The sequence below is a fragment of the Electrona antarctica genome, assembly GCF_951216825.1.
Source record: "Electrona antarctica genome assembly, chromosome: 21".
NCBI classification, from domain to species: Eukaryota; Metazoa; Chordata; class Actinopteri; order Myctophiformes; family Myctophidae; genus Electrona; species Electrona antarctica.
Genome location: NC_136802.1, coordinates 41,889,347 through 41,911,263, shown reverse-complemented (window position 1 = coordinate 41,911,263; position 21,917 = coordinate 41,889,347). Strand labels below are relative to the sequence as shown.

Sequence of the window (21,917 nt, the reverse complement as noted above, 5' to 3'; positions counted from 1 at the left end):
ACTTGAGTTAAAAACGTTCGCTCTGAAAGAATATATATTCAAAGATTTGTGCCACATTTTCATGACACTCGGTGCCGCGCTATGAGCTTGTAGATCTGCTATTTTTCAACAGCTAAAGCATAATATAATGCTTAAAACAACTAATGGGGTTCCTGCCCAAAATGGGTTAAAGATGACCAATGGCAAAAAAACACCCATATCAGCTGGGCGAAGTACAGCAAGATTTGTGAGCTGCAGGGATAGGAGAAGGATATTGAATGGAACACAACCTGCACCCTAAAGACTAATCATTGTGTAAATAGGATTATGAAATCCCTATAATAATCGTATAGGATTTAAACGTTCCAATATAATTGAAAAAATAAAAAGAAGATAGAAATAAAAAAGGTGAAATTGGGTGTGTGTGTGTGTGTGTGTGTGTGTGTGTGTGTGTGTGTGTGTGTGTGTGTGTGTGTGTGTGTGTGTGTGTGTGTGTGCGTGCGTGCGTGCGTGCGTGCGTGCGTGCGTGCGTGCGTGCGTGCGTGCGTGCGTGCGTGCGTGCGTGCGTGCGTGCGTGCGTGCGTGCGTGCGTGCGTGCGTCAGGAACGCGGGCTTGGAGGTGTCCTCTCTGCAGAACAGGGTGATCTCCAGCGTGGTCCTGCAGAGTGAGGACCTGGACTCTAGTAGTGAGCAGCTGTTCTACATCCTCAGTGTCACGCCGCGCTACGGAGAGCTCTCCTTAAAGGTACAGTAACCTCCTATTTACCTTAAAGGTACAGTAACCTCCACTCTACGTTAAAGGTACAGTAACCTCTCTAACGTTTGGTTACGTTTTAAGAGTCAGAGTCAGAGAACCCTAAAGACTAATCATTGTGTAAATAGGATTATGAAATCCCTATAATAATCGTATAGGATTTAAACGTTCCAATATAATTAAAAAAATAAAAAGAAGATAGAAATAAAAAAGATGAAGTTGGGTGTGTGTGTGTGTGTGTGTGTGTGTGTGTGTGTGTGTGTGTGTGTGTGTGTGTGCGCGCGCGTGCGTTACGTGCGTGCGTGTGTCCTGTGTGGTCCTGCTCTCTCCACAGGCGCGTCCAGGCTGGGCCGAGCTCTCTGCGGGTCAGAGGTCAGACTGGGCAGAGCTCTCCCCGGGTCAGAACTTCACCCAGGACGACGTGGACATGAACCGGGTGCGCTACGCCCACACCGCCCCCACCGCCGGGTTCAAAGGTCACGACAGCTTCCGCTTCCAGCTCAGTGACGGTGACAACCGGAGCCCGACGACGGACACCTTCTTCATCTCAGTGAGGGTCGCCCACAAAGGTCAGGGGGTCGAATGTGCACGGGAATGACCCGGATTTGACTGTGTTAACCCATTTGTGAGATGGAGGATGACTGATTTAAGCAGTCACACCTGGCCTGAGTCAAACTAGTCACTACCCAGGGCAAGGAAGGACACAACACAGGGCAGCTTCCTTAAGTAGACTGGTTTATTCCTCCATGTGCAAGGAATAACGTATGGTTACTTTGTAACCTTTGTTCTCTGAGTGAAGAGACTATCTCTCCACCCAACATATTTCATATGTAAGGGGAATCTTCGTCGTGTCTGGCCATCCTCTATATCACGTCTTTCCAGTGGTTGGCGCAGGCGAGTGCAGCGGCATTTGGTTCGGCCAGGTCATCTCCAGTGCATTGAGGAGCAGAGATACATCCCATGATGTGGTCCATTGTTTGTGGCTCGCCACACACACACATGCATCAGAAAAAGTCAGTTTCCACTTCTTCATGGATGCCTTGCAGCGTCCCTCACCGACCCGCAGACGGTTCAGGGTTTTCCAGACGGCCCAAGATTGGTCATGGCCAGTCGCTAGACATTCATCTGGGGTGATGCCTCTCTCTGTCCACTGGGTTGTCTGGCTACCCATGCTGCTCCACTGGCTGTGCCACTCCGTGGTCCTGGCGACAGATGGTGTGGTCTCCAGTTCTGCAGTGGTATCCAGGAAGCTACTTCTGGACCTGAGCCGTTTTTGGGGGGCAAAGTGTTCATTCAGTGAGTGCCGGTTGTCATGGGCCTGCTTTGTGCGCTCGGCTTTGGCGGTGACTGCTCTGCGGATGTCAGGGGGGGCGATTCCAGAGAGGGCGTAGAGGCAGGGTATGGGGGTCGTTTTGATGCACCCAGTCATTATCCTGCAGGTCTCGTTGAGGATAGGGTCTAGTTTGCGTGCGTGACTTGATTTATACCATGCAGGGCAGGCATATTCGGCGGTAGAAAAGCACAGGGCTAGTGCCGTTGTGCGCAGCGTGCTTGGGTGAGCTCCCCACTTTGAGTTGGTTAATTGGCGCAGGAGGTTGTTCCTGGTGGACACCTTGGCTCTCGTCTTCTGGATGTGCTCTTTGTAGCTGAGGGTACGGTCTAAGGTCACTCCCAGGTAGACCGGGTGCTGGTGGTTCTCAAGCCTCCGTCCCAGATTACATTGAGCTCCCGTTTGGCCTCCTTGTTTTTAAGGTGGAAGCTGCAGATTTGTGTCTTCCCGGGGTTTGGACGCAGGTGGTTTTCCAGATAGTATGTGGACATATCTGTCAGTCCTTGTTCCAGGGTTGACTCCACTTCTGGGAAGGTATGCTGCTGTGTTGTCATGGCTAGGTCATCTGCGTAGATGAACCTGCTGCATCCTTCTGGTAGGGGCTGGTCGTTGGTGTAGACGTTGAAGAGGAGAGGTGCCAGGACGCTGCCCTGCGGCAGCCCGTTGTTCTGGTGGAACCATCTGCTTTTTTTATTGTTGAGTGTGACGTAGAACATCCGGTTGCTCAGGAGACATCTGATTGTGTTGCACAATTTGGCATCTGCTGTGATGTCGAAAAGTTTTTTGATCAGCAGCCTGCAGTTGGACGGTGTCATAAGCTGCCGAAAGATCAACAAAGGCAACGCCTGTTATCAGCTTCTTCTGGTAGCCGTCCTCGATGTACTGGGTGAGGTTTAGCAGTTGGCCTGTGCAGGATTTTCCCGGTCTAAATCCAGCTTGATCTCTAATTAGCTCAGCGTCTATCTGGGGGGATAGTCGGCTGAGGAGTAGTCTCTCGAACAGCTTGTAGGTGGTGCAAAGCAGGGAGATGGGCCGGTAGCTTTTGGGGAGGTTGGGGTCTTTTCCGGGTTTTAGAAGAGCAATGATGATGGCTTTCCTCCAGATCGTTGGTATGTGCTGGGTTTGTAGGCAGATGTTGTACATGTCCAATAGCCATTGTTTGGCGACTGGGCCTAGGTGGGTTATCATCTCAGACAGTATGTCATCAGGACCTGCAGCTTTGCCCAGCTTCATGGTGTTTAGTCCTGCTTCAAACTCCTCAAGGGTGAAGGGCTTGGTTAGGATGGACATGTTCTGTTGACTGCCCGGGATGATGGTGAGATGGTGTTGTCCTTTGGCCCTGCGCTTTTCTGCTCGTCTCCCGTTGGCCACCAGTTGGCTCCCAACCTGGTTTGATGTTACGTCGGATATAGCGGGTGGTGTGATCTTATCACCGTTTATTTTCCGGATGGTGGACCACGCTTTTTGGCTGTTCTGAGTCATGTTGATGTTCTCCACAAGATCCTTCCAGGCTTTCCGCCTCTCCTTCCCTAGGGAGTCCATGTATTCCAAATATTATAAAATCTACAGTCGATATTGTCGACTAAAACATATTTTGGCGGGCCTTGATGTTGTAATGCCAGCTTTGTAGACTGGCTGAGCGCATGCAACCAAACAGAACATGACTTGTCCTTTAGTTCTACTGGTCTAGTTTTTACTTGTCAGTATATTTAGACATAGTTTTAATCATCATAGCTTACTTCATATTTAGTTTTTGTCAGTGAAAAACAGTAGTCAACAAACATTTTTCGTCATAGTTTAAGTCGACACAATTAACACTGTGTGTGTGTGTGTGTGTGTGTGTGTGTGTGTGTGTGTGTGTGTGCGCGTGCGTGCGTGCGTAGGTGCCATCGTGCTGGTGACCAGCCCCGTGGTCCTCACCGAGGGGGACCGGGTGGTCTTGACCACGGACGTGCTGTCGGCCACGGACGGTTCCGGTTCGGCGGACCAGCTGCTCTACAGTGTGCAAGCTGCTCCTCGCCACGGCCATGTTCACGCGGCACAGCGCCCCGGGGTGCCCCTCGCCGCCTTCACCCAGATTGACGTGGCGGCGCACCGAGTCTGCTACACCCACGACAACAGCCACCACGCCGAGGCGGACTCCTTCAGGTAACCATGACAACATGCTGTATAACGACACTGCAAGAGACCCAGCCGTAACTTGCTCCTCCTACCACTAACTTATACCCCCTCCTCCTGAAACATTTAGCATCCTGAGCTGGAGTCGAACCCCGATCTCCAACTCAGCAGAGCAGGCAGGCAAAGAGCCACGCCAAAGAGTATTTTGCCAGCGGATTCGACCGTTATCTCTGCATTCAATCGGCGAAATCATCCGTTATCAGCACCTTTCAATGAGCTCAGTATGGCCATACTGGCATACTCACCCTTGGCTGAACATAGCCTGGTCAAGGTTTCCCCCTGGTGGACGTGTAATTTCCAACTATTGTCGGCGCATGGAAACTAGGGGCTATTAATATATACTATTCTCTGCCTATCGGGACGTAACTCGGACGGCGCTGAGTCGGGTCTGGTGGCTGTCGCAACGCTCGGCACGGCGACTCGCTCGGCTAGCGCCTCGCTCGGCGGTGCCTCACGTGGCTCAAGGCCACCAGACACGGCGCGCCTCCGTCAGGACATCAGTGATAATGACAATAGGTGATAATGACATACTGAAACAGTGAGTATGCCAGTATGGCCATACTGAGCTCATTGAAAGGTGCTGATAACGGATGATTTCGCCGATTGAATGCAGAGATACGGGTCGAATGGGGTGCTTTTGCAGGGTGCTTTTGCAGGGTCGTTACACTACAGCCACCACGCTGAGGCCGACTCCTTCAGGTTAACCATGTCATGAAAACGTGGTGTTGCCGTTTTAGCCCAAGGAGTGTTTTTCGTGCAAAACAAATGCTTGCAATGGATTCAGAATCATGAAAACCCCCTCTAGTAGCCACAATATTAGAGGGAGAACGATCTGGTATACGGGCCACTTTTAAAATGAACAAACATATGGGTAGATTCTCCTTCTACAGCACTGCCACCCCAGTGTGGAATTCCCTGGCCCCCCTCCCTCAAAAACAGCAAATCACCTTTACAGCCCTGAAAATGTCGTAAACGAACGAAAACAACGGCCGGGAGGTCGTGACAGAGAAACTACACGTTAAAAAAAAAAAAAAAAAAAACAACAATAGGAAAAAAAGGGGGGGGAGGGGTGGGCAGATGCACAGCGGAGAGCGCTTGTATCACATGGCAGTTAACGATACGCGTGGTGTTCTTGTTTTTCTCTTTCATACAGTTTCGTGGTGACCAACGGCGACACGTCTCGCAGTGGAACGCTGCACTTCCGCATCGAGCACGGCGACCGCATCCCGCCCACGCTGAGCCGCAACGCTGGCCTCCAGCTGCTCGAGGGCGCCGCCCACACCCTCATCACCCCCGAACACCTGGAGCTGACCGACCCCGACACCCCGCCCGCGAACCTGACCTTCACCCTCACGCAGCCTCCGCGCTACGGCCGGCTGCTGCTGAGCGATCAGCCTCTGGCGGCTCGCCAGAGCTTCACACAGGCGGACGTCAACGACTTGAAGCTGGCCTACCGCCACGTCCCTGGAAGGTTAGAGTTTCATAATGCTAATAGCCAGGGGTGGGGCAACTTTGACGATGGAGAGGGCCACTATATTTCCACACTCACTCCAGAGGGCCACTATATTTCCACACTCACTCCAGAGGGCCTCTATATTTCCACACTCACTCCAGAGGGCCACTATATTTCCACACTCACTCCAGAGGGCCACTATATTTCCACACTCACCCCAGATGGGCCACATTGCATATTAACTCGCATTTTGAGCTTGTAGATCAGCTATTTTTGCTATATTTTAATTATTAACTTATTAACTTTATTAACTGAATACAAATTTTAAAAATACAATAACATCTTAATACTATTCATAAAGCTACATATAGACCGAAGTAATTAAAGTGGGTCATGTTTGCATGTTTGGAATAGACGACGACAGGCCCGGAAAAGCATTTCCCATGCATTTTTCCTATAGACCTTTCAGAAAGTATAAGTACCTTATAAGCCCCAGACAAAGCCAACTCGGATCTTGACAACTCATGACAACAAACACATTTTTGTTGTCACATTTTTGCGCTGGGGGCGTGTCCTCTCCTCCGTCTCATCAGTGCCCATACCCTAGGTATGGGAGTTTGCATGTTCTACCATGTCCCCTAGCCGTAGGTACCCTCACAAAAAACATGCAGTAATCCTGGTAAACTGGTAAACTGCCTCCCCCTGGCCAGCCGGGGTGCCTGATGGAGGGGAAATTTCTGGTTGGAATAACGTGTTCCTTCCACGCGCTACGTCCAACCAGGGAAACTCCCCCTGTCAGGTGATAAGAAGCGGATTGGACGCTCATGCATTGAAGAAAGCAATAGGTCAGTTGGTTGCTCTCCCCAGGTTGGCGGAGGGAGTGTAGAGCCCAGGATTACATTAGACAATTGACACTGGGTGAAAAAATGGGTTACAAAAATGTAGGGAAATTAGAGAAACGGCTGGATGGCACTTACACTCACCTTCTAACGAGAGCGCAAAATCTCTCCTGGAAGAGCCAACCATAGACTTCTCTAATATACGGCAACCGTCCGATCCAGAAGAACAGTTTGCCGACCACTGCTACAGAGCTGATGATGATGATATATCTTCCCTTCTTCTGAAAAATGATGATAATACTGTATGTTCATATTTTATTTTATGGCCTGGGCCGTCTAAAGGCTCATACATAGTCTGGATTTCCGGTGGTGAGGTGACCACCGAACTACAACATGACGTCACGAGCCGCAGTGAAGAGCAAACCACCGCCACTGCCAGCCCTTCTCTCTGTTTTTACTCACCACCGCTCAATGTTATTTCAGCTCCAGTGGTCAGCTCACCACCAGAGCGGTGGTCACCTCACCACCGAAACTCCAGAATGAGTGTGCTGTCCTCCTAACAGTGTCTCCATTAATTGACAGCCAGCCAAACTCCCTTTAAACGCCACACAGAGTCAGGATGTAGCGTTCTAGCTCCGGTTTTAATTTCCTTGATGTGTGTAAAGTATATAGTAAACTGTAATATAAAACAAAACAGAAACACAAATATTCCATCAGCAAACAACAAAGACAAAATGTAACATTTTGAATTATGTAAATGCAAACAATAAATATATCCACTTACAGACAATGCTTACGATGGCGAACACAGAAATCTGCAACATGTGCTGTAACAAACTTAAAATCTGACTGCTGTCAGGGCTCCACCGGACGCGTTGCGTTGTGTCTGCGTCGCGTCAAAAAACGCACCGGTTCAATTGTAATGCACGCGTCGCGTCTCCGTCAACGCGGGCAGTGGAGCCACCCTTCATTGATTAAAAAGGGAACATTCCCTGACGGTGACGGAGACGCGACGCTGACGCGCCCGGTGGAGCCCGGCCGTAACAGTGTTGTTTCCAAGAGAGACGGAGCTCTGCTCTCTACCAGTACTTTTCCAAAAATGACTGAGCTGGCCTGTGCGGCTGTGCCCTAATTACTCCCAATAAAGAACAGGTGCTACTCTTGCAATCAACAACTCACAAGAGGTTGAACACTTAAATTACCCATCCCCCAGTCTTACTTCTGTTGCAATACCACACTAGAAGCACAGGTAGTGCTAAACACAAAATTAACTGCCTGGGAGGCAGAACAATGAGCCTTTAGCAGTCCAGGCACCTTGGCTGGTAATCCAGCATGACAGTGTAATGCTGGATCGCCATGACAGTGTCATGCTGGATCGCCATGACAGTGTCATGCTGGATGCCCCCATCTCTCTCCCCGTTTCTTGTCTACCTACTGTGATCTATCAATAAAGGCACAAAAGCCCCAAAAATATATTTAGTATTATTTACAGTTTATTGTGTTATTTTCATGTCGCTGCAGCCTGGGGCTCATCGACCGCTTCTACTTCCTGCCGTCGGACAGAAGCAACGCAGGTTACCTGGAGACGGGTCAGCTGAGGGAGGAGCCTGCTGTGTTTAACATACAGGTGGGAGGGGCCTAATATCTTTAAAGATGGAGTGCCGTGATTTTCTTTTTCAGTTTTGCAGGTGTTTATGAGGTGACAATACTTCATTAGACCCCTTGGTGTGGTTCTTATGTGCAATGATGTCTTCCCTTGGTATTTAGGTTTTCTTCCTGGAGGCTGAAACCTTGACAGTCAAACATGCCAATGAAAAAATAAGTGATAATAGTCACATCAAAATATCATCCACTCCCCTAACCCCTCCCCCTTTATCATACAACAACAGCTGTGGGTGCGGCTTCCGTTCAGGTGGATTGCCACCCACCACCAGGCAAACCAGGCATACTTAATGAACTGGTGGGCGTGTCCACATAAAAGTGCTGCGCTAAGAGCTTGTAGATCTGCTATTTTTTTTTAATCATGAAAGAAATGTGGCAAATATTTGAATACATATTATTTCACGTTGAATGTATTTTACTCAAATATTTGCTTCTGTGGGGGGGTCCCTGGGGGGGTCCCTGGAAGTTTTCAGTGTTTACGCTTGATGGCGCTCTTCGCTAACAAACGAGTCACCGTCTGTCTGTCTGTCTGTCTGTCTGTGTGCAGGTGGAGCGTGTAGACAGGTTGCCTCCGGGTCTGACCACTAGGAGGAGCCCCAGCACAGTGGTGGAGCTGGAGGGAGGGGCCAGATACGGCATCTTCATAAGCTCCGCCCACCTCCAGGCGTCCGACCCCGACAGCCCCGCCTCCCAGCTGGAGTACTCCATCACCAGACCTCCCCACTTTGGGTACCTGGAGAATGTGCTCACAGGTACTTTACCTGTTGTGTAACCTGAGACCAGATTCTACAAAATATCTTCCAAATCCAAACATATCAGTGGTGCACTGGTGTTCAAACGTTTTCATGTCAAGGACCCACTGAATTATCTGTATTTGGACACGGACTCTCATCTGAAAATATGTTGTTCCAGGGACTCCCAAGAAGAAAAGATGAGTTAAAAACGCTTGCTGTGAAATAATATATAGATTTTCACTCATTTTCACGATTTTTCTAAAATAGCTACAGTACAAGCTCACTCAGTGCCACGCTACGAGCTAATTTTCAACAGCTAAAGTTTAAAATAATGGTTAAAGTCGTCAATAGCTATAAGGTGACACAAATGCGTTCCCGGTAAGGTACTTTGTCATGTCAGTATCCTGTACAGCACTGTTTCCCAAACCCTGGGTCGGTACCCATTTGTGGGTCGCAGACAAATTATTATGGGTCCCTTTATTTTTTTGTTTCCTACATTTTGTTTTTAATATTATAATTATTATTTCAAAACATTTTCCGAAAAACTTTCCTAAAAAAGCAAACATTTTCATTAATTAAAAACGAAATTAAATGTTTTTTTGTGTTTATTTTTCAGTAATAAGGGCCTTTCTTTGCCCCACCCCTCTCACATTGTTTATATTGTGTTTAGGATCCAAGATGGCCACAGCACCAGGAGGGGGTGGGCCTTGTGTCTGACACCTGACTTGTGTCTGAACACAGCTTTGATGGATGTGTTCTGCCCCCCTCCCCCCCATCGAACAAAATGTTTGGTCAAACCATATGGGCTTCCATTGGAAATGCATTGGAGCGGCCATTATACACAGACATGTGTCTTGAATGTGTGAACGCAGCCCAGTAAGGCCACCCCCTCCTGGTGATGCGGCCATCTTGGAAATTAAATTAAAAATACAATATAAACAATGGGAGAGAGGTGGTGCAGAGAAAGGCCCTTATTACATAAAGAAATCAAGGAAAAATATACAAAATTTCAAAAAATAAAACCAAATGTTTAAGAAGTATTGAAAATGGCCGACGCGTTGTGAGCTTTCACTTCAGTAAACCAATTGAGTAGCCTACTTTTTTCACCCTACTTATGGGTTAAGAGTGTTAATATGTGACTCTTTTTGATACAGAGACAGTCTTCTGTCGTATGTCCTTAGACCTTCAGCTCCGTTGCAGCAAGCCAGTCCAGTGTGTCATTGTCTAGGTCAATTAGCCCACGATCACCATTCGGTGGCCGGTATATGGGGCAGCTGGTCAGCACGTGTTCTAGTCTGTAGTGGGTCCCCACATTCGCAGTGGGCACTGTCTGTGAGACCCAATTTCTGCATGGCTGCACCGAAACGTCCGACTCCTGTCCTCAGGCGGTTGAGGGTTGTCCACTCCTTGCGGGGGAGGTGCTGACCAGGAACACATGTGGGATCATCGATGTAGTAGTGAAGCCTGGATGATTCTGCTGCCTTCCACTGGTCCCTCCATCTCGCCTTCACCCAGGAATCCTTGGAGGTGTCGGCTGGTGTTGTGCGGAGCAGTTCCTGGGGCTGTGTGGCAAAAGGACGATGGGACTTGAGGCGCGTGCGCTGTGGTGTCTCCGTGACAACCTTGTGGAGGAGGTGGGATTCGCTCAACCGTGCCTTCTGAGTGAGGGCCAGCGTGGCTGCTTCTCGCCTGACCTCTGCAAGGGCGATTCCAGCAAGGACTGGCAGTTGGTTGGTTGGAGTGGCTCGTAGGCATCTGGAGACAGTCCGTAGGGTGCTGTTGAGGGCAGCGTCCAGCTTTTGGACATGGGGGCTACGGCTCCAGACTGGGGCACAGTACTCAGCGGTGGGGAACACCAGGGCCACGGTGGAGATGCGCAGTGTCTTCGTGGAGGCTCCTCACGTGGTTCCGGCTAGGCGCCGTATCAGTGCTGCACGGGCGCTGGTCTTTCCCTTAACACTGTCCAGGTGTTGTTTAAAGGACAGTGTTCTGTCTAGCTTCACTCCAAGGTATGTTGGGGAGGACTGGGACTGTAGGGGTTGCTTCCCTGTTGTGGAGGTGGAACATTGTTCCTACAGTCTTCTCAACACTGAGCTTAATGCGCCAGTCCTTCAAGTATGAGGATAGGATGTTCTTGTCCTCCGAGAGACCTTCCTCTACTGCCTCCCAGGATGGTTTGCTGAGCAGGATTGCCAGGTCGTCTGCGTAGCCGTACTTCCTTGATGTTGTTGGGGGTAGGTCGTGGATGTAGATGTTGAATAACATCGGTGCCAGCACTGAGCCCTGCGGGACCCCGTTCCTGAGCCTTCTCACCCTACTGCTTTGGTCGTTGCTGGTGTGGAGCCGAAAGCTGCGGTTGTTCAGCATCTCCATAATGAAGCTCACCATGTGCTTGTCTGGGATGGTCTCCAGGAGCTTCATGTGTAGCCCGCGCAGCCAGACAGTGTCGTAGGCAGCTGTGAGGTCCAAGAAGACGGCACCAGCCTTCTCTCCAGCCTGGAAGCTGTCTTCTATGTCGTGACACAGAAGGGTCACCTGGTCTGTTGTCGACATACCACTTCGAAAGCCAGCTTGTTCTTTGGGGAGCTGGGGGTCGATCACTGGGGTGAGGCGCGCCAGGATGAGGCGTTCCAGCAGCTTGAAGGGTACGCACAGGAGGGAGATGGGCCGGTAACCCTTCGGGTCATCACTCGGCTTGTTTGGCTTCGGCAGGGCGATCACCTTGGCACGGCGCCAGATCTTCGGCAGCTTTAAGCTTTGGCGGCATGCAGAGAAGAAGGAACGTAGCCAGTCAGTTGCCTTCTTGCCTTGGTGTTTCATGTACTCCGGGTAGATGTCGTCTATGCCTGGTGTCTTACCAGTCTTAAGGCGTTTTCTGGCCAGATCAATTTCTTGCGTAGTGAAGTTGATGGATAGGTTGGAATCGCACCCTGGGGCCCTGAGCAGCTCGTGGACTCTTGCTGATGTTGTTCGAGTGAAGTCCTTGTCTGCGTTGGGGAAGCGGCCATTGCTCAGCAGGAGCGATGCGATGGAGTTTGCAGTGATGGGGCACTGTGCAGGAGATGTTGACCTTCCAGTCATGGCGGCACGACTAACTGTTCAGGAGAGGAGATTTATTTGTCTTTATTTTTTAATCAAAAATGAGTTAATAGCACAGGCAGACTCTTCACATACTAGGGCATGTCTGAAATAAATGTCAGAGCTGAAATCGACATGTAAATATGAAATAGTTGCTTAAACATGTAGCTAGAGTCCACAGAAGTGAACCTTTCAAGCCTGTTTTGTTCTCAACTCGCTGTTTTCTGCAAGACATTCCTCTATCAGCCATATCTCCAAAACTGGTGGGTCAAAGTGAACAACGTCAATCAATGACTTAGCCTCGGTCAGAAACGGTCACATATTGTATTAACAGGCTCTTACATACAGAGCAGGTTCACAGTGTTACTACTGTATTTACAGGCTCCTACATACAGAGCAGGTTCACGCAGGCCGACGTGGATCAGAAGCTTGTGCTCTACGTCGTCCCATCGGACGTGGACGTGACGTCAGACAGCTTCCAGTTCCGTCTCAGCGACCCCGCAGGGAACACCATGCTGCCCGAAACGTATGTATGACCTCTGACCTATGACCTCTATACTGCATGACGGATCATCAGTTTACATGTGCTTTAGGGTCAGGGGGGGCTAGGGTGTCTCCACAGCGAATCAATCGTCAGTTTCCATCTGTGTCTCCCTCGGTCTCCCCTGCCCTTTTGGGGGTTCATATCGTTGCTGTCGGGAGAAAACCTCATAACTCCATTTTTTAGGTTTTAGATTGTTTTGGCATAAATCAGTGCTATTGAACACCCTTTACATCGGTGTGTTGTTTTGGAAATATTGAACCAATGGAAAGTAGTAAAAAACCCTTTGGACAAAACCTCTTAACTCCATTGCACCTTCAAAATGTCTGCTAAAGCAACTAACTCCACCACCCCTCCCCCTCTCATGGAAGTAATTGACAATATATAAAGTTTGACAACACAAACTTTGATGAGGCTGTATTGCTTTGTTTTTAAAAATATAAGCTTTTCTTAATTTCCTGGAGTCTCCTCCCGACAGCAGAGAAATGTTGGTTAGACATATCAACAGTCCCACAGTCATGAGTCCGACAACACCATCGCTCAATACATTGCCGGTTACAAATTACGCGTGGACGGTTACAAATCACCCGTGGATTCTGCGTGCGGTTAGGCAGCAGGGATGTCAAACTCATTTTAGGGTGGGGGCCGCATTGGACGAAATGTGACTTCATGAGGGCCAGAGTGGTGCAACCAGTCGCGGACTGCAAGCATGCTCACGCATGTTTACGTACACAGCTGTCACTTGGCGTTGTTTTTCTTCATGTTGTCCCAGTCACTGCTACAGTTACATTACAGTATATCACACAAATTATATTTAAGGATATAGCTACTTACATTATTGACTTTCATTATTGGTATTTTACTTGTAGCAGGGCTTTGGGTAGGGTGTAGGACAGTTGGTATGTCTAACCAAACACATACACCCGCCACCTTCATGCATTGCAGTGGTTTCGAGGATACCCAGTCGTCCTTGAGGGTGTCCCAGGGGGGTCCCCTGGAGCATTTTTCTAGCATGCTCATTTTTCTCCTCCTGGATCGTTCCACCCTTTGCCGTGACCAACATTCACTTTTCAACTGACTCTCCCCCGTCAAACCAAACTCAGCTTCTTCTATGCAACGGTAAAAAAAAAAAAAAAGCCATGCAAGGTACCAACCAGCACATCGGGAGCAATTTGGGGTTCAGTGTCTTGCCCAAGGACACTTCGACATGCAGACAGGAGGAGCCGGGATTCGAACCGCCGACCCATGGATCATTGGACGACCTGCTCTACCTCCTGAGCCACAGTCGCCCGATTCCAGTCGCAACGGTAGAGTCTGTTCTTCTATATGGCAGTGAATGCTGTACCCTGAAGCCAAGCCCTGCAGAAGTCTCTAGACTGGTGCAGAACTTAACATCAGCAAGAGTACACATGTTTACCATCAGGAATCTGCATGATGCAGTGCCAAGGGTGAGCCAGTTGATAGCAGCCACGAGAATGAGACTAGCAGGACACTGCCAAAGACACCAATAGCTGCCAGCCAGCAAAGTAGTGCTGTGGGAACCAACACACGGGCACTGGTCACGAGGACGTCCCACATCAACATATGTGGATGTACTCAGGAACGACGCAGGAGCACAAAGCACCAACGAGCTGGCCAGATGTATGGAGAACCGGGATGACCGGAATCGGTGATGGAGGGCTCCTCTGTGAGGACGACCTAGAGAGATTGAACAGATGGTCGGTGTCAGATGCGTTTTCTTTGGCGAACGCGCAAGCGGACGTCTCGGAGCATAAGCGGTCGGGGATGCGATCGTAGTGAAGATGACAATTCTGTGACTACTTAAAAAGTAAGCAAAATTGAACTGGGCGCAGGGAAGGGCTGGCAGTCAACATAGCATGAAACAAATGGTTTTACATCTTTTTTGAAACAGTCAAGAGTCCCTGGCAGATGGAGTCTGTTCCTCTCTCTCTCTCCCTTCACTCTCCCCCCTCTCTTTCTACCTCTCTCTCCCCCACCCCTCTATCCCTACCTCTCTCTACCTCTACCCCCCCTTTCTCCCCCTCTTTTTTCCCCTTCTCTTCCCCTACCTCACTTACAGTATATAGGCTCATGTACCACAAACATTTAAACCGTTTAAACCTAGCTCGAGTTAACATGTAAAAAAAGTTTTCTTTGATGGCATCTTAGGATAGATTTTATTATTATTACTATTACTATTATTAGTGAATACTATTATTATTACTATTGTATTGTATTGTATTGTATTGTATTGTATTGTATTGTATTGTATTGTATTGTATTGTATTGTATTGTGCATTGCATTGTATCTAACATCGTGGCGTGTTGCATTGCATTATCCCTAACAGATTAGAGGTGATGTGGAGCAGGGTAGAGCTCTCTTCCAGCTGCTACAGAGTGTGTGAGAACGCAGGGACTCTGACCATCACACTGCAGCGCTCTGGGAAGAGCATTGACCCTGCCTACGTATCAATACAGGTAATGCCTGATCAATATCTATTGTTAACATGAATGCATCCATGCAGGCGTGCAGCTCATACCTGATCGATCCATAAACATGGGGGAGGAGGAGGGCCGGGTGCTTTAGTGCAGATGTTTTCAACCAGTGGTCCTTGAAGGGGTTCCAGGTGGTCCCCAGCTAAATGATGGAGAGTTGGTAACTTCATGGACCCTTACAGATCTTGAAATTATTGTTAAACATCGGCAGTACTTCATTTTCAAGAAGTCTACACATTTTGATCAACATTTATCTGTTGTCTCTCTTATCATGGTCATGGCTTTGCTTCGCGAACGAAGATCTTGGGAGGCGGATGTCCACGTCTGCTGCAGGCACGTTGGTGACTGATGAAGCCCGCTTTTGACCGGCAAGCTCTGCCACAACCGCTGCAGGGAAACGGGTGTTCTGATGTTTCTGCTTGTGCTGCATTCCAGTTCTTTCTTTTTCTTCTCTTTTCTTCTTTTACGGCGCGTCGGTTTCTCTCAAAGGTAGACACGCCACCATCGATGGTATGACGCCAAGTCTCACGATTTGAGGCGAGGGTAGACCGCTGGTGCTGATCATTGTGACATACACGGAGGGATTTCTTTAGACAATCCTTATATCTATTCTTTGGACCACTGATGTTACGATGGCCAGAGGAGAGTTCACCGTACAGTACAATCTTTGGCAGGCGTGATCCTCCATCCTGGCAACATGTCCCACCCAACGCAGCTGTGACTTCAACAGTAAGGCCTCTATGCTGATGGTCTCCACCTTCTCGAGTACTTCAGTATTTGTAGTGAAGTCACTCCAGTGGATGTTGAGGATGGTGCGGAGGCAGCGCTGGTGGAATCGCTTGGCTTGTTCCCTGACCAATGGAAAACTGCTAGAGTGATCCCGATTCACAAAAGGGACTCTAAATCAGATCTCTTCTTTGGCACCACCAAGATCACGCTCAGCGAGCAGATGGAGGTTTTGGGTCTTTGCATAGACAGCAAACTTACGTGGACCAGCCATCTGTCCAACATCTGCAGACGCGCTGGCCAACGTCTTGGAGCACTGCACAAGCTGGCCAACAAGCTTGATGCCAAAGGCAGGGCCAACATCTACAAAACCCAGGTCAGGAGCATCATGGAGTACTCCTGCCTAGCCTGGATGAATGCCTCTCTGACCACTTTCAGGCAGTTAGACTTCATCCAAAAGAAGGCCTTAAAAATCATTGGGGTAGATGAGGACCTTGCCCTACAGCAGTACGCCATCAGCAAGCTGAGTCATCGCCGAACAGTTACAGCAACAACTGTTCTCTACAAGATGCACACTCCCAACTGTCCAGCGGACCTCAAAGCACTACTACCTCAAGCTCACACCTCAGGTCGAATCACCCGGAGAGTACTACCAAGCCACGCCCTGGAAACCCCCAAGTCAAACACCAAATGCCTTGATAGGAGCTTTCTCCACTCTGGACAGCAGTGTTATACCCCGGTAGTTAGAGCAGTCTGACTTTTCCCCTTTGTTCTTGTACAGGGTTATGATAATTGCATCGTGTAAGTCCTTTGGTAGTTTGCCTTGCCCCCAACAACACACTAGGAGCTCATGGAGCTTAGTGTGAAGTACAGGGCCTCCGTGTTTCCAGACATCCGGTGGGATCCCATCAATTCCTGCAGCCTTGCCACTTTTCAATTGATTAATGGCCTTGGTAGTTTCCTCAAGGGTTGGAATCTCATCCAGCTCCATTTTCACTGGTTTCTGAGGAATGCGTAGAAGTTCTGAGTCCTGAACTGTGCGGTCAGCGCTGAATAGTACCAACATCAATACACTAGAATTGTGGAAAAACTTTATCCAACGATAACAAGATATCCCTTAGTTTTGGGTCTGCGAGGCTACATGTCATTAATGGTGGACCATGGCTCAAATACCAAATAAATAAGGGCCTTGATATGAATAGGGTTGAAAACCACTGCTTTAGTGTGACGATGACAGGGGGGAAGTGGGGGGGGGGGGGGGGAGTTTGAATTCTGTTTGCCAACACCACTTCCTTGTGTGTACAAACACTGCAGACCTGCCTAGTACACCTTTAACATTAATGCATCCAGATGATACAGGTAATCACTGATGAATACATGTATCGTTATCATAATCGCTGATCAATACTTCATTGTATCTACCTCATTATTTTACAGGTGGAGGAAGGCTCAGCTAAAGTGGGCAGAGATTTCACACACAGCACAGCCAACCTGATCCAGTTTGACCCAGGTGTGTGTGTGTGTGTGTGTGTGTGTGTGTGTGTGTGTGTGTGTGTGCGTGCGTGCGTGCGTGCGTGCGTGCGTGCGTGCGTGCGTGCGTGCGTGCGTGCGTTCTGTTGATCTGTGTGTGTGGGGGGGCAGTCTGGCGTAATTTACACCTTTTTTTTTCATGGAATTTTCTTCAAGTTAAAACAGTGTTCCAAAAACAAATGATCCTGGCGGTTTTACTCATATGGATATGAAGAAATCGCTAATGTGATTGCATCCAAATTACTAAACTTCACTAGAAAGAGACTGTAGTATCAAATATATATAGAATATATAGATAGTTAACATGAAACCCTTACGGGTCCATTTGGTTTCATTTTAAGTCTCTCAAGAGTTTCATTTTTGTTAAACATCTGCATTACTGTTCATTCATAAGAAGTCTACACAATTATAGATAACATCCAATGATAACAAAATATTCTTTAGTTTTGGGTCTGAGAGGCTAAATGTCATCAAATGGTGGTCCGTGGCTCAATTGGGTCTGAGAGGCTAAATGTCATCAAATGGTGGTCCGTGGCTCAATTGGGTCTGAGAGGCTAAATGTCATCAAATGGTGGTCCGTGGCTCAATTGGGTCTGAGAGGCTAAATGTCATCAAATGGTGGTCCGTGGCTCAATTGGGTCTGAGAGGCTAAATGTCATCAAATGGTGGTCCGTGGCTCAATTGGGTCTGAGAGGCTAAATGTCATCAAATGGTGGTCCGTGGCTCAAATGCCCAATCAATAATGGACCTTGACAGGCACGTGCAGAGAGGCAGGGGCTGAAACCCCATAAGAGAGCACTTTTGGCCCAAACTAGCGAAATTTTTTCCGGGGCGCAACCCAGCACTCTTTATCTACTGGAGATGCGGTGTAACAACATGGATTTCGAAACAAATTAGTCGCAGGAGACTTCGGAAAAACAATTCTCCTGAATGCTGCCTTCCGGTATGGCATGGGAAGGAGAGGAGGGCATTTGCATTTCTTTCACCATAGTAAATGCATGCATTCGTCGTCTGGAGAGGGCAGTTGTTTTACAGACGGGTAAAAGGGCAGGGGCTGAAGCCCCCTTTGATATCTATGTGTGCACGTCCCTGGACCTTGATAAGGGGCTCTATAATAATCTATGATAGCGCACCGAACTTCACAGACAACATTTCTTTGCACCTCCTCCAAATCAGGGGTGAATGTGAAAACGTGGAGTGTGTTCCTGGAGGCGGACGGACTGGAAGAGAACCACGAGAGCTTCAGCGTGTTTCTGAAGAACCCCCAGAATGCACTGCTGGGACACACGAGCTCCGCTAGCGTGGAGATCATTGACCCGAGAGGAGGTGAGGAGGGTTACATCCCCCAAATATACTTACAGCACCAAAAGGGTTAGCATTTGTAACGACTAATGGCTCACTTTTCTTCCTTTCATAGCATACTCCCCCCTCCCCAGGGCTGGACTGGCCACCGGGCATACCGGGCATTTGCCCGGTGGGCCGCGACCGTAGGGGGCCGCCATGATAAAAAAAAAAAAAAAATGTTTTTTTTTTTCTTTTTTTTTTGACAGGCAGGCAGGCCAATAGGCGGCAGGCCACCAGAAAAGGTCCGGGCGTGCTGCCATTCTGGGGTAGCGCCCCCCCTGACCCCCCCCGGCGGTGCAGTGCAGGGGGGGGGGCCACATAATATTATGTTGCCTATCTGCGCGCTGGTTGTGGTGGGCCGGTCTGGGCCAAATTCACGCGAAAATGCCCGGGCCGAATTTTTGTCCCAGTCCAGCCCTGCCCCTCCCTCCCTCCATCACCCTCTCTCTCTCTCTCTCTCGCACGCACGCACGCACGCACGCACGCACGCACGCACGCACGCACGCACGCACGCACACACACACACACACACACATATTTTGAACAGAGGGGAACAAGCACTCTCTAAATACCACAGACCACAGAAGTGAATATTTCAGGGCTATTTTCTCAACTCCTGTATCTCGGCAAGACATTATTCGATAAGCCACATCTCCTAAACATGATGGGTCAGACTGAACAACCAATATGTTTGAAGCTATGGTTCCCTTTTTTTCATATGACATACTTATACTTACAATGACTTACTGTTTGTCAGGGTGGGTTACATTTTTGTATTTCATCTGGCAGTGAATGAGTTTAATGTAGGAGGATTAGTCATGTTTGCAATCTCTCTCTCTCCCTCTCTCTCTCTCTCTCTCTCTCATCAGGGATGTGTGACCCGGAGGACCTGATGGTGAGCGAGGAGGAGAGGACACGCCCCCTTCATCCGCCTCCTCCTCCTCCCCCCAGGCAGCAGAAGGAGGAGGAGCAGCAGGAGCTGGAGGCGGAGGATCCAATCACGGACATCGAGGTGGAGGTGCTGTGGGAGAGCCGGTCCCAGGCCCCTCCCCACCGTCCCCGTGGAGACGTCCCGGACCGCTACAACGACCACGGAGACCCCGCCCTCCAGGACCAGCCAGGCTCTGCTGGCCACACCCTCAGCCACACCCACCTCCACCCCGGCATACCTTCACTGGCCACCAGGGGCGGCGGCGGCACACACAGGGTCCGAGCCGGAGCTCCACAGACCAGGGTTGGTTTGTAGTTGATTCCCAAATTTTTGGTCGCAGATCAATTTGTATGGGTCTCTCGGGTAAAAAAAAAATGTTTCCAACATATACACAAATATTTACAGTATATTATTTAAAAAGATCAAGAATCAAAATATCAAGAATAATTCGAATTGTTCAAGAGTATTTTATATATTAGTGTTGTCGAAAATATCGATATATCGATAAATATCGATTCTGAAAAATTAAAACCGTTCAATATGACTTTTTCATTGTATCGATGTATCGATACTCTATACTCTATACTCGATACTCCGGCCCACATGCGTGCGAAAAAAATCGGGTATTTCCGGTTATAAAGTCGTTATTTTCGGGTAAAAACGGGTCTGCACAGCAGAAATAGCCTAGTGCAAATCTTACCTTTTTGATGAGCCTGCTCACTGGTCATTTTAACTTTTTTCAATATTGGCATATTGCCTATGGTAAATACCATAATAACATCAACACATCAATTTAAATTAACAACCAATGTCAATTTGAAGCTATGATTCCCTGCTGAGAGAGAGAGAGAGAGAGAGACGCGTCTCTCTATCGCGCGTTAAAGAGAGAGAGAGAGAGGGGGGGGGGGGGGGGGGGAGTCGCGTTAGCATCAAGCTAAGCGTACGTTCGTTCCATATAAATGACAGGGGCAGCAGCCCCATGCGCCTGGTAGATCTGTCGTTTCCCTCACTTCCCCCTCCGAGTCAGTGGCCGCATGGTCCAAGTGCCTGCCCTATTTGAGGCTTTTTTATTCCTTTTCTCTTCCCGGTGGCCCAACAAATGGTTCGCGACCGTGCCGTGAGCCGCTCCGCGGCCCATGTCTCCTACGGCCCTGCTTCGCAGCATGTTCTGCTAGATAAAGAGAAAGGCAGAAGTGCCGTTTGGAAATACTTTGGATTTGAATCGGATGGACACGGAAAACCAAAGGACATTTACAGACCCATGTGCAAGAGATGCCACCGTGTTGTGCCGACAAAAGGAGCTAACACAAGCAACTTAGCAAAGCACCTGCAGGATAGACACCAAGACCTTCACAAACAGTTCAAAGAGGTTGGTAACTTGACTTGTGTGTTATAGTTATAATATGTCGGTGTTTCTGTGTACTGTGTGTCGTCCTACGATGGCTAAAGCTGTTGCTAATGTTAAGCTGCTTTGGTAGTAGTAGTGGCCTTCAGTCTCGAGAGACTATGGCACAAGCGCACTTGGATTGGATCAGGTGGTGCTGAGGGAACAGTACTTTGTGTGTCTGAGCAGCCCAACACGTGAGTGACAGTCTCTTTGGCAGTGATGACATTTGAATGCGCTGACGCCGATTGAGGTGCCTTTCGCCTAGCTCTCCTTTCTGCTGCTGCTTTGTTCAGCTCCGCTTCGCTCTTCTGGATTCCAGTCCAGACCTCATGCCTCCAGCAGGCACGATCACTTGCACTGTCCTCCCAGTTGTCTACTCCTATGCCCATGGATTTCATGTCGCGCTTGCAGACGACTTTGAACCGCAGGTGGGTCGGCCCACTGGCCTGGTGCCAGTGGCAAGCTGTCCATAGAGCAGGTCCTTGGGGATCCTCCCGTCTGACATGCGGCGAACATGGCCGAGCCATTTAAGACGTCGTTGGCGTAACATGGTGTAGAGGCTGGGCATCTGAGCCTGTTTGAGGACTTCCTCATTTGTGACACGATCTTGCCATTTGATGTTAAGGATGCGTCTGAGGTTTCGCATGTGAAATGCTTTGAGGCGTCGTTCTTGTCTTGAGTATGTGATCCAGGACTCACTCCCATACAGCAGGATACTGATGATGCATGCCTTGTAGACAGCCATCTTGGTGTGGGTCGATAGTTTACTGTTGGTCCATACTCTCTGGTTTAGCCTAGCAAAAGTTGTTGCAGCTCGACCAATCCTCCGATCGATGTCAGGGTCTAAGCAGAGGTTATCCGTGATTGTAGAGCCAAGGTAGGTAAACTGGTGCACTGCTTCCAGTGTATAGTCTGATATGGTGATTGAAGGGGGGTTCTCAACAAATGTTTGTTT

At 49.0% G+C, this 21,917-nt stretch overlaps 1 protein-coding gene across 1 annotated transcript in view; it reads left to right on the top strand.

The window, feature by feature from the left end:
- The window catches only part of LOC306914399 (FRAS1-related extracellular matrix protein 1-like), a gene marked incomplete at its 3' end in the record, with an annotated part of 115,728 nt that overhangs the window by 82,843 nt on the left and 10,968 nt on the right, over positions 1-21,917 (top strand). The window contains exons 25-35 of the mRNA XM_079491393.1: positions 583-724; positions 1,068-1,302; positions 3,947-4,211; positions 5,395-5,712; positions 8,055-8,160; positions 8,743-8,947; positions 12,389-12,533; positions 14,897-15,026; positions 17,208-17,280; positions 18,477-18,626; positions 19,514-19,878. Coding sequence (XP_079347519.1) covers positions 583-724; positions 1,068-1,302; positions 3,947-4,211; positions 5,395-5,712; positions 8,055-8,160; positions 8,743-8,947; positions 12,389-12,533; positions 14,897-15,026; positions 17,208-17,280; positions 18,477-18,626; positions 19,514-19,878 — 2,134 coding nt within the window. The remainder of the gene's footprint in view (positions 1-582; positions 725-1,067; positions 1,303-3,946; positions 4,212-5,394; positions 5,713-8,054; positions 8,161-8,742; positions 8,948-12,388; positions 12,534-14,896; positions 15,027-17,207; positions 17,281-18,476; positions 18,627-19,513; positions 19,879-21,917) is intronic.